The 11776-nt window shown below is 45.9% G+C and overlaps 2 protein-coding genes across 3 annotated transcripts in view; one reads left to right on the forward strand and one right to left on the reverse strand.

The window, feature by feature from the left end:
- Positions 1–5084, reverse strand: part of krcp (kelch repeat-containing protein) — a 6624-nt gene extending 1540 nt beyond the window's left edge. The window contains exons 1-12 of one of the 2 annotated variants that reach the window (XM_014411100.3): positions 4933–5084; positions 4766–4842; positions 4300–4461; positions 4132–4213; positions 3965–4012; positions 3615–3855; positions 3415–3501; positions 1799–1930; positions 1523–1710; positions 1240–1436; positions 1034–1128; positions 882–936 (exon numbers count right to left, since the gene is read on the reverse strand). In XM_014411100.3, coding sequence (XP_014266586.3) covers positions 882–936; positions 1034–1128; positions 1240–1436; positions 1523–1710; positions 1799–1930; positions 3415–3501; positions 3615–3855; positions 3965–4012; positions 4132–4213; positions 4300–4461; positions 4766–4827 — 1349 coding nt within the window. In that variant the 5' untranslated portion in view covers positions 4828–4842; positions 4933–5084. Of the gene's footprint in view, positions 1–881; positions 937–1033; positions 1129–1239; positions 1437–1522; positions 1711–1798; positions 1931–3414; positions 3505–3614; positions 3856–3964; positions 4013–4131; positions 4214–4299; positions 4462–4765; positions 4843–4932 lie in introns of both variants that reach the window. The other variant, XM_004554319.3, reaches the window with a different exon arrangement.
- Positions 5085–6308: 1224 nt separating this feature from the next.
- Positions 6309–11710, forward strand: cct7 (chaperonin containing TCP1, subunit 7 (eta)). The gene is made up of 12 exons (XM_004554318.5): positions 6309–6380; positions 7615–7698; positions 7812–7881; positions 7970–8076; positions 8154–8332; positions 8421–8592; positions 8713–8877; positions 8956–9144; positions 9361–9458; positions 10125–10257; positions 10595–10801; positions 10893–11710. The coding sequence occupies exons 1-12, from the start codon at positions 6312–6314 to the stop codon at positions 11121–11123; spliced, it is 1704 nt and encodes a 567-aa protein (XP_004554375.1). The 5' UTR covers positions 6309–6311; the 3' UTR covers positions 11124–11710.
- Positions 11711–11776: the final 66 nt, after the last annotated feature.

Raw genomic sequence — 11776 nt, forward strand, 5'->3', positions numbered from 1 at the left:
ACATGATGTCCCCACCTGGGTAAAGACATCCATTATAGCACATGTTTCCAGACAGTTTGTAGTAAATTGCCTCAGTAACTACAGGCCAGAGGCTGTAACACTAAGAGACTGATCCTCAAATACATCAAGCACACTCCCACCTACTCTGGACCCACATCAGGATTTATACAGAACCAATAAGCCAACAGATGTTGCCATTTCCAGTGTCCTCCACACCACACTATACTGTACCACCATCTGCCCACTGACTCTAGCTTTCTTGAGAACCTGGCCAAAGTTGATCAGGATGGGTCCCCTACCACCCCTCCATCCTCTCCAAAGGAGCACCACAGGCTGTTTTGAGCCCTTGATACCATCTCACAACACAAATGGCACCATTAAGTTTGCAGACAACACAAAAAGAAGACAGGAATGATCACTGGAGGAGACACAAAGAGCTGTTCATTAGTTTCAGGAGAAATCAGAATGACCATCTGTCACTGAACATAAATGGAGAGGACGTGAAGAGTCTTTAGTTTTGGGTTTCTGGGATCAAAGAAGATTTCCATGGACACACAGAAGGCACTGCCTCATTTAGGGGGAAAAAAAGTCTGTTTTCTGAGAACTGAGGAAATTAAATCAGCCTCAAAACCTGGTGTCTTTCTACCTCTGCACAACTGAAAATGTCCTCACAGCATCCTGACACAGTACCCAAATGGCTCTGCAGCGGATAATAAAGCGCAGCTGCCTGCTCCTTAAGACACATAAAGAAAGTATCCCCAGATGATGCCCATCAGCTGTTCATCAAAGCACGCGTAACACGATCAGATCCATCGTCACACTGAACTCAGCTCTGACGTCTCACACGCTCACATAATATTTTGAAGTGTTATGTGCGATACCTTCGAGGAGAGGGGGGATTCCCAGTTGTTTTGACTGCAGAAAACTCCATCAGACCTAAGACATAAACACGTTGCATTTTAATAACGCAAGCATGGATGTGTAGTTGCACGTTTCCCCTGATTTAGATACTTTGTGTGTGTGTGTTGCTCACCAAGGTCCAACATGTACATGTCATTGTAGCATACAGGAGTGTCCCAGCCACCAAACACATAGATCTTCCTCTCCTGCATCACACATGCAGAATGACTGCAAGACAAAAACAACAAAGAGGAGGTTAAAAATATGGAGCAATTATATTTAAAAAGAAAAAAGTTAGAAAGTGTGCGTTAAATAAAGCTTTGGACTGAGCCGTGTTACCCTGAGCGGGGGGAGGGTTTGTCTCCGGTGACGATGGGCTGGTACCAGATGGAGAGGCGGGGGTCGAAGATATACAGAGAGTCGCTACAGCCATCGGGCTCTGGGTTGGGCCGAGGAAACACCCCTCCCAGCACGAACAGCTCACCCTGAAACATACTGCAGCTGTGGTAGGCCAGGGGAGGAACCTTACCCTGAGCCTGAAGAAGAAGAGCAGGAGGAAGTCATTTAAAAACAAAAACAGAAATAAAGCGAGCACAGCGTGTGGACACAGATCACCACGCACCTCTACCATGGTCCACTTCCAGCTCTGCGTGTCCAGGATGTGCACGTCATTGAACCACTTCTTGTTTTTAGAGCCCCCGAACACAAAGATCCTTCTTGAGTCGGGGTCGTAGATGGCTGTGTGGCCGATCCTGGCCTCAGGAGTCGGACCCTCAGCCAGAGTCTCCGCGGCCACCCAGGACACGTCCTCTGTTGCACACAGAACGTCCCCTTAAACACGGCTCTCACCTGAGCTGTAGTATCAACGAGAGTCTAAAATGCTGTTGAACTGACTGACCTGTGCAGAGCTTCCACATGGGATCTTTGCAGAACTGCATCCTGGCTCCCTGGCCTCCAATCAGAATTGCTGTTTGAGCATCGATGGGACATAACGTCTGACCCCAGCGACCTGACGGGCTGGCCAACGGAGCTGCAAGAAAACACGACATGTCATGTTCTGTTGGGAGTAGCCAGACATGATCATCACTCAGATCATGTTTCTGAAACACTCCCAGCAGCCTGCCTGTCACCAACAACCATGTCAAAGTCAGCTAATTCAACTGTATTCCCCATTCCAGCGCTTGGATGTTTATCATATGAATCCTGTGTACTACAAGCAGGATTTGGGGCTTAGTGACTTCACTTTAGTGTTACATTACTGGATTACATCTCCATAGTAACCTGATTTGTAGAAATAACCTGCTCTGGACCTCCATGTGCAAGTTTTGTAGAGTCAGGGTCAAACTGACTGAGTTCTCAAGTGAGCTCGACCAGTTAAACCTGTATTTTTAAGGTGAAAAAAACAACAACAAAAGCCCTAAAACTGTGTCCACACTGGCAGTGACGTGACAACCAGACACCACAGAAAGTGATATTCAATGACTTTAAGCAGCTGGAGGTGAAAAAGCCAGCAGCGATAACAAGTTGAGCGACTCACAGATAACAAATAAACTTTTCTCAACTACCAATGAGAGCACAGGAGACTGTTGACTGGCTTATGACTACATTAGATGTTTACCTAGACAACTTGACCCTGAAACTGGCTTCAGCTTTAAAGTGACATGCGAATCATTTCCTGTGTGGATGCAGCTCTCATTTCAAGTTTGTGTAGTAATAGTGACATTGTATGGCCACACAGTAATGGTGACATAAAAAATGACTTGACTGCAATTTATTACACTTTGCATAGCCGTGCAGAGGGCTTGCTCTCGTCCCCTGGCCGCATGTTTGACGGCCCTGCTATATTCCCCCATTTGTGATGCCAGCTGCAAGCAGTTCTCATTAAGCAGAGTTAGCAGACAGTCTCTACAGACATATGGCAACATAGCCCTAAAACTGCAGAGCCTTGTTTGTAATTGCAAACAGGTCTCATATTTGTTGTTTATGTGCTCACACACAGTCTGACACCAGCACTTTACACTACAAGCCACATTCACATATTCGACTATAGCTGCATACGAGGTGCGATTGGTCACATGCTCCCAACATTGCCTCTTGAATGCAAACTCGCTCACTGCTTTACTGGGAAGGCCTGGTTTGACCTCTTGGTTTGATGGCCACCTTAGAGAGGCCAAATTCGAATTTCTGGCTGATGAAACACAGCAGCACTTCAACATGCTGATAATAAAGTGAGAAACGCTGTCTAGATTAATAATTCCCCAAATGCTCTTCCAAGTGATTCATTTGTTTGACTTGCAGGAATACCGATACAACGCCAACAGCGCAATCTAAAAATCAAACAGTCGGAGGGAGCCGAGCCCCGCGTGAGTCACACGCCCAGGTTTATGTTACTTTCCTGCAAGTGAGCAGTGAATGGAAAACATCTATGCGTGAATGCGGGATGGGCTGTGTCAGCTGCTGGGACAGAAGAGGAAATAAATATGACAGAAAAAGGAAGAAGAAAAGAAACAGTACCAGTGTGTGTGGGAGCCTTGGCCTGCCTACTCTTCGTCCGGACTGCACTCTGAGGAGGCGTTCTTCCCACAGTCCCCTGCATCTCTGCTGCTGTGTAGTGAGGACAGAGAGAAAGCAGGTTTGATAGAAGAAATAGCACCTAAAGAAATTTTTTTTTTTTTTTAAACACAACGAAAAAAAAAACAAAAAAAAAAAAACACCTTTTCCACCTGCTCCCTTCAGCTTGGTGGTTTCGGCACCACTTGCAAACAGCTTTTGGCTGCCTTTGGCTTGACCTCTGACCTTGCGCACAGGTGTGGTCTTCTCAGTAGTTGCATTTGGACACGTGTTCTCTTCTTCTTCTCTTCTCTTTGTCCAGTCATTGCCTTCTTCTTCTTCTGCAGTTTGCTCTCTTTTCCTCTTGCCGTGGAGCTCTCGGGCTGCGGGTGGAGCAGCCGTGTCCTGAGATGCAGCACAATTGAAATAATGTCATTATCGCTATCTGCTTTCACCGACAGCAGCAACATTTCTTTGTGATATTATAAGACACAGTACATCCTTATCAGATTACCTTTGGAGTGTATTCCTTCACGGCCATGATGACTTCTGGTTCTGTTGACTAAAGAAAAAAAAGGGAGATTATATACATTAACCTGTGACATCTGTCCATATCTTAAAGTTTTAACTTAAGAAAATCCTAATGTTTTCATAAGCTCTTTAGATTTCCTTAGTATTTACCAGGTTTCCTCCCTCCAGAGAGACGTTCAGTGTCACACTGTCTATCCAGGTCTCCTCTTCCCACTGCTCCCATGACAAACATCTGAAGGTGAAATATGCATCATTCACAGAAAGGCTGTTAGAGTGCATTACAAAAAATAACAAAACGGATAAATAGGGCGAACCTACTTATTATAAGGAGTCAGTTTTCCAATAGTGATGGGCATCCGATCAGAATCGCTGAGCTCTGCGTTGACGCAGATCCGCTCCCCCCACCGGCCGCTGCTAAACAGCACCACCTGGCGGACGCTTGGTGGAACTGCAACACGGACCCTGCTAGAGCCTTCAGCGCTGACACGGCAAAACAAACGAAGAAACAAGCAAATAAAGGCACACTGCTCGATTTACATGCAGAAAAACGAGAGGCGAAAAGTATTTACTGTTTTAAAGAAAGAGAAGTTAAGCGACTGTGTGTAAACAGGTCTAATTCAAAGAGGCGCCAATGAGGAGCAATAAAAGTGTAGCGACAGAGCTGTTGAGCCCAGCAATTTTAGCTGAAGGCGACTGAGCTATTTAAAGACACATATGAGCGTCTCCCGGGTACAAACGAAAAACAAATACATGACATTATGTGCGAGTCGAAAGCCTGCGTTACCTCAGCAGCTTCTGAGGCGGCCCGTTTACTCCGAAAACCGCATAAACTCCGAAATCATCCATCCTCGCGAAGTCCTCCTGAAAAACACAAACAACATCCACCCGGTTCCGACTATACTCTTTTATTTAAAAGTACGATTTTAAATATCTCAATAAATCACTCTTTACCCAATCTCCCGCCACCGCTGTTTGTACAGTATCTGAACTCCGCGCGAGCTCTGGGGTCAGTTTAGGTGCGCGTGTTTTGTCATCACAGTTTCTAGTAGACGCTGAAGGCTACACAGCAAACCAGTTCTCCGCCCGCACGGCAAACGCGGATAAGAATTTCAAGCAGACTCAGGGCTGCAACTTTGGGGGCTCCAAGCCAATCGCAGGCCTGATTTCGGAGGCGCTGCGAGACGCAACAGAAGCTGCGTTCAATAACACCTTCAACAAAACGGTGAATTCTACTTTAATTAAGGCATTACTTTTATTACTAAGTTAATTCTATTTACTAATTAAGAAAACCTATCCGGTATTTAGAAATTAAAACAGCAAATTAATAATAGAAACATAGACTATACAAATTATATACAGTGGGTGTACATAAATTACAACCTTTATGGGACCAAGTGGTGTGCAGGAAGAGTGTTTGCAATGATGATGGACAGGCTGACAGATGATGAAGGAGGAGTCTTTGTGGACTCTAATGCTTGCAGATGACATTATAATCTGTATTGAGAGCATGGAGCAGGTGGAAGAGAGCCTTGGGAGGCTGAGGTATGCAGAAGAGGAATGAAAGTCAGTAGAAGCAAAACAGAATGTGTGTGTGAATGAGAGTGAGACAGCTGTAACAGTGGAGATGCAAGGAGCAGACATAGTGAAGGTGGATGATTTTACATACCTGCGGTCAACCATTCAAAGGAATCGACAGTGCACAAAAGAGGTGAAGAAGAAGTGCCGGCAGGGTGGAGATGAGTATCAGGGGTGATTTGTGACCGAAGGATAGCAGCAAGAGTGAAACTCAAGATGGTAGTGACCTTTGTGCTTTGGAGATGGTGGCTCTGACAAAAAGACAGGAAGCAAAGGTGGAGATGTTTTACTGGGAGTGAGAAGGATGGACAAAATTAGAAACATATACATCAGAGTAACGGCTAAGACTGAGTGGATTGGAGACAAAGTTAAAGAGGTAGGATGGTTTGGACATGTGCAGAGGCCGCGTATTTGACAACGAATGCTGAAGATTGAGCTTCTAGGCAGGAGGAAAAGAGGAAGACCTCGGAAGATCATTGGATGTAGTGAAGGAGGACAGAGGAGGATGCCAGGAATAGAGTGAGATGGAGATCTGCCACTGGGACCTCTAAATAAAGCAGCCAAACGAAGACGTTTATTGCATGCTGCTTATTTATTTATTTTAAACGAGACACTTTGATGCTGCAGATAAATAATTCACGCTCATATCACCAACACTTGTTTTATTTCAGTATCATAACATCCTGAAATAGTACATCTCAAATCGTTGATAAACTACTGCTGTTTGTTCTTGAACGTACCCCCACCAACAGCGCATGCTTTCGAAAAGCATTCTGGGATCCGATGCCGGTGGAAAGCTTCTCGAAAGAACTGCAAAGATGATGGTGAGTCAGCTAACATCATGCACCACACTCAACATCTAATCCATCTCCATCCTGTAGTTTATCAGAGAACATGGTCTCCCGGAGTGCGCCTGGTGTCGGTGACGGGCCGTTAGAAGTCTCGGAAAGCTCTTATTTTATGAAATAGCTTTTAAAAAGGTTATTATTTTTAGCCAGACAATGCTAGCATAGCCGCTATCAATGGGCGGATACGATGCTAACGGTGATGCTAAACGGCTTCCTATAAACTAGTGTTAAAATTTGAGCTAGCGTCGTGTAGTTACATATTTATCTACTTCACGTGGATTCGCTTTCAGCGTTTGAACATATTTGATTTTCATACCGCCCTCCACCTAGTTTGTGATGAGCTGAGCTGCTGTGTTTAGCCTCTTTGTACGGCTGAGGAGCTGCACCGGCTTGTGTGTTGTTCTGCTTTTAGCAGTAAAAATCTGAAAGCTAATGGCCCGGAAAATAATGCGAGCTGTACAAACCTACATGCATGCACTGACACCACTGACAAAAGCTATTGCTACAACGATGTCGTGTATAAATAACCTAGGCATTTGTACTTTGACACATTGTTCATCCTTATGAGTGCCTACAATGTGACATCAATCCTTCTGGCAATGTGGATGTACAATAGATGTTTGCGCATCGTCACTGTCACAGTGCTTTTGCAGGACTTTTTCCTCCTATTCTTGGATTTGTGTGATGTCAGTGTATATGTCTGTGTAGGTTCTCAGTCATCCGGGTCATGATCGTCTTAGGAGCTTAGAAAGGAGGCGAGTGGACTTCTTTAGGTTGGTTGAAGACATTTAGCCTCTTATCCAAGAGGCTTCTTCAGTTCTGAACTGAAAGTGAGAGGGGAAACATCACCAAATTTAAAGAAATCTGTTTGCCTGCTTTTTAAGCACCTGAGATCAGCATGCATGTACTTAAAATAGCACCAATGTGAGCAAATGAACCACAGCCACCTTCTATTTGTGAGGTACAGTCAGAAGAAATTTGAGGCTGAAGTGTGTTAAAATGGTTTGTTCCAGATAGTGGACAGACTGAGAGGCTTTGTTGCAAAGCTCCTGTAGCGGAGTCCAAAAACACTAACGTTGTGCTGGAAACGAGCAGAATGATGGGATTTCTGAGGTGCCCAGTCATGATGGATGCTGCTGACAGGTGTGAGCAGATTATCAGTTTGCTTACCCTCTCTTCTTGTCTTCCTGTGTCTCCCTCTCTACTTCAGCCCACACCGGTTATTCTGCTTAAGGAGGGGACGGACACATCTCAGGGTATTCCCCAGCTCATCAGCAACATCAATGCCTGCCAGGTCAGAACAATAACTCATCTCTTTGTAGTTCTGTGTCTATTTTTCATTTGCTCTGAATTTAACTAAACATTCTTGAATTCCTCTAAATGTGCTGCTCGTGTTTCCTTCTGCAGGTGATTTCTGAGGCTGTCAGGACCACCCTGGGGCCCAGAGGGATGGACAAACTGATGGTGGACAGCAGAGGTGAGATGGATGGGGGGAAAAGAAGGCGTTATTGTTCCTAGATTGGTCTGCGGCACAGTCGGTGTAATGCAAATGTTTATTTTTCCAGGAAAGGCCACAATCTCCAATGATGGAGCCACCATCCTGAAACTGCTGGATGTGGTTCACCCTGCGGCCAAAACTCTGGTGGACATTGCTCGCTCCCAGGACGCTGAGGTGAGCTGTTTGAGGCCATTCGTGCATCAGAGTTTATGCTGTCAGGAATTTCAGATTGACACCGTCTTTCTCCTCAGGTTGGGGACGGCACCACCTCCGTCACCCTCCTGGCTGCAGAGTTCCTGAAGCAGCTGAAGTCGTACGTGGAGGAGGGTCTCCACCCGCAGACCATCATCAGAGCGTTCCGCACCGCCACCAATCTCGCCGTCGGCAAGATAAAGGAGATCGCCGTCTCTGTGAAAAAAGACGATAAGCAGTGAGTTCTCTGTTTGACTTGAGCAACTTTTGATGTTTCTCCGGTGAGCAGTACAGCTGACGACCTCTTTTCTGCTTCACTGCGCCAGAGAGCAGAGGGAGCTGTTGGAGAAATGTGCGGCCACAGCTCTAAACTCCAAGCTGATCGCCGGTCAGAAGGAATTCTTCTCCAAAATGGTTGTGGATGCAGTCATGTCACTGGAGGAGCTCATGTCTCTGAAAATGATCGGTATCAAGAAGGTCCAGGGAGGAGCTCTGGAGGTTGGTGCCAGGAAGTGTGATTTTTCCTGTGTAAAATCTTTCAAAACAACAGTGTTAAAGAAGCAGATAATATATCATACATGGTCTTACCTCAGCATGTTGGTTTTTTAAATTGTTCAGGAGTCCCAGCTGGTCTCTGGCGTTGCGTTCAAGAAGACGTTCTCCTACGCCGGCTTTGAGATGCAGCCCAAACGCTACGAAAATCCAAAGATCGCTTTGCTCAATGTGGAGCTGGAACTGAAAGCCGAGAAGGACAACGCTGAAGTCCGTGTGAAATCTGTGGAGGTACGAATCAGCTGCCACAAAGCTGTTTGTGAAAGGGTTTTGTTTCCACGCTCCCTCTAACCTGAACCTTTGCTGCAGGACTACCAGGCCATCGTGGATGCAGAGTGGAACATCTTATACGACAAGCTGGAGAAGATCTACCAGTCAGGAGCCAAGGTGGTCCTGTCAAAGTTGCCCATCGGTGATGTGGCCACCCAGTTCTTCGCTGACAGAGACCTGTTCTGTGCTGGGCGGGTTCAGGAGGAAGACCTGAAGAGGACCATGATGGTGAGGCATTCACAAACTGTTAGTTTTTTGTTATGGATCAACCGGGACGCCAAAAATCCAAAATCAATCTTGGTAGTTGATTATTATGTTGAAAACTGCAGTTGGTCATTTAGCTTGAAGAATGACAGCTAGTTGGAGCCGACTTGGCTTTTAAAGTGCTGATGCTTGGACTGATTCTGAGGGTGAAAGCAGCTGACTGTGTAATGTAACCATTAGGCCTGCGGAGGCTCCATCCAGACGTCTGTAGGAGCGATGACCAACGATGTGCTGGGACAGTGTGAGCTCTTTGAAGAGGTCCAGGTCGGAGGAGAGAGGTGAGAGAGGCATCTATTGTGACCATACATAAGTGTAATGGCCAAACATATTATAATAATTATGCTACATTCAGTTTTGCATATTCTTCATCCCTCTGAGAGTTGTTTGTGGTGGGTTGCACTAGAGGTGACGAGATCAGCGGTGCTGTTATGAACCTCATCAAAACGGTTTCTTTCACTCCACCAGAGTTCACGTCTCAGTCACAGCTCCGCTTCTGTGCGTTGCAGCCCAGCACAAAAGCTCGAGAATAAAGCTGATATGGATGCATACTGGGCATCTCCTGGGTGAGGTAGATCCAGGACACGCTAAAAAGATTATATTGCTCAAATGGTCTGGGTGGGGTTAAAGAGGTCTGGACTCCTCTGCTAACACGTGTATTATAATTCTGCATACATGCACCTCCCTGAGAAATCTAACTACATGTTGGTCGGATGCAGTTTAGGGATAAAAGGAGTTTCCGGTTACTATGCAGGTTAAAGTCTAAATCAACGTTAGGCTGCTGCCCCCTCGACCCCGGCCCAAGAGAAGCAGAAGAGGATTGATGGATGGATGAGATTTTAGTCAGTGTGAGAAAAGACAAAACTGTCACTGCAATGGCAAAATTGGTAAAGCAGCAACTTTAAAGTGACAAATTTGTGTTTTGTTGTGTATTTTTTTCTGTGTAGGTACAATTTCTTTAAGGGCTGCCCGAAGGCAAAGACATGCACCATCATCCTGAGGGGCGGGGCTGAGCAGTTCACAGAGGAGACGGAGCGGTCGCTGCACGATGCCATCATGATCGTGCGCAGAGCCATCAAGGTCAGCTGCACAAGTTTTCAGATGCTGATTATTCCTGGTTGAGTTTAAAGAATCAGTCTCTGTTTTTATTTTGTGCACGTGGGAGGAAAAAACATTTGATTGTACTTAAAAGTGAGATTGTAATTGGATGATGATAAATTACATGCGTACTGGTTGCTTGACTTGAAACATGAGTAGAGCTTCAGCAATGCTTCATGAGGAGAAAGCAGCTTGTTTTTGAGTTGCTGTGACCCCGTCTCTGACTCTTGTTTCCTGTAAGTTTGGTTTATCTTTGCTCGCCACTGTCATTGGTATATTTTGATTTCCAGTGTCTTAACTGTATCAACCCTCTTCCTAGAATGACTCTGTTGTAGCGGGTGGAGGAGCCATAGAGATGGAGCTGTCCAAGTACCTGCGGGACTACTCGAGGACCATCCCCGGAAAACAGCAGCTCCTGATTGGAGCATACGCCAAGGCCCTGGAGATCATCCCCAGACAGCTGTGCGACAATGCCGGCTTCGACGCCACAAACATCCTGAACAAACTGCGGGCGAAACACGCACAGGTAGAAAACAAACAAACACACACACACCTTTTAATCCCTGGTAGTATTTAAAGTGAAGGTGACTTTGTGCGCTTCATCCGTCACCTGTCAGGGGGGCATGTGGTACGGTGTGGACATCAACAACGAGGACATCGCAGACAACTTTGTCGCCTGCGTGTGGGAGCCGTCCATAGTGCGGATCAACGCCCTGACGGCGGCGTCAGAAGCAGCTTGTCTCATCCTGTCGGTCGACGAGACGATCAAGAACCCCCGCAGTACTGCGGACGGACCTCCAGGTGGCGCCGGCAGGGGCAGAGGCCGCGGGAGACCCCATGCTCACTAACGACGCGAAACAGCAAAACCCCATTTTAAACAAGGACTAAATCCAAACGCCAGAAAGAATGTGTCTCCTGTAGCGATGCAGACAAAGATTTGACATGTTTTACCCACGTTTGGATTTTAATTTTGGATAAAATGAGGTGTTGTAAGCAGTCAGACACACGGCAGATGTTACGTTTAGTCAAACAGCAGGGAGAAGAAGAACGACGGCTGATGTTTCTTGTTTTTTTGGGGGTTTTTTTTTTTTGTCTGTAGGTTTTCTTACTAAAGCTTTCACACGGTAACATCCATTAAACATTTCAAGCACTGCATCTTTTCACACATTTTATGTTTTTTTTTACTGAGGAATGGTGAAGTGAAAGCAGACTGTCAGCAGCCCCCCTCTTTAGTAACACACTCCTGTGTCCTGTGATCTGAAGGAGTCGTTCCATAACTTCTAATTTGGTTTTGTGTTACGTGACAAACTGCTGTGTGACATGGAAAGTGAAGCACTGATGCAATGTCGAGCAGTTCTGAACCATTTGTTAGCCCCGCTGTGTGAAACTATTTATTGGAGCACTCTCATCAATAAATTCACAGCTGAAACCTGGACTGTTTGTTCTGACTAACGTCTGTCTCAGCACTCAGATCTTTAAAGAAGTGATCCAGACACAAGTG

The sequence above is a fragment of the Maylandia zebra genome, linkage group LG3 (assembly GCF_041146795.1).
Source record: "Maylandia zebra isolate NMK-2024a linkage group LG3, Mzebra_GT3a, whole genome shotgun sequence".
Lineage (NCBI taxonomy): Eukaryota > Metazoa > Chordata > Actinopteri > Cichliformes > Cichlidae > Maylandia > Maylandia zebra.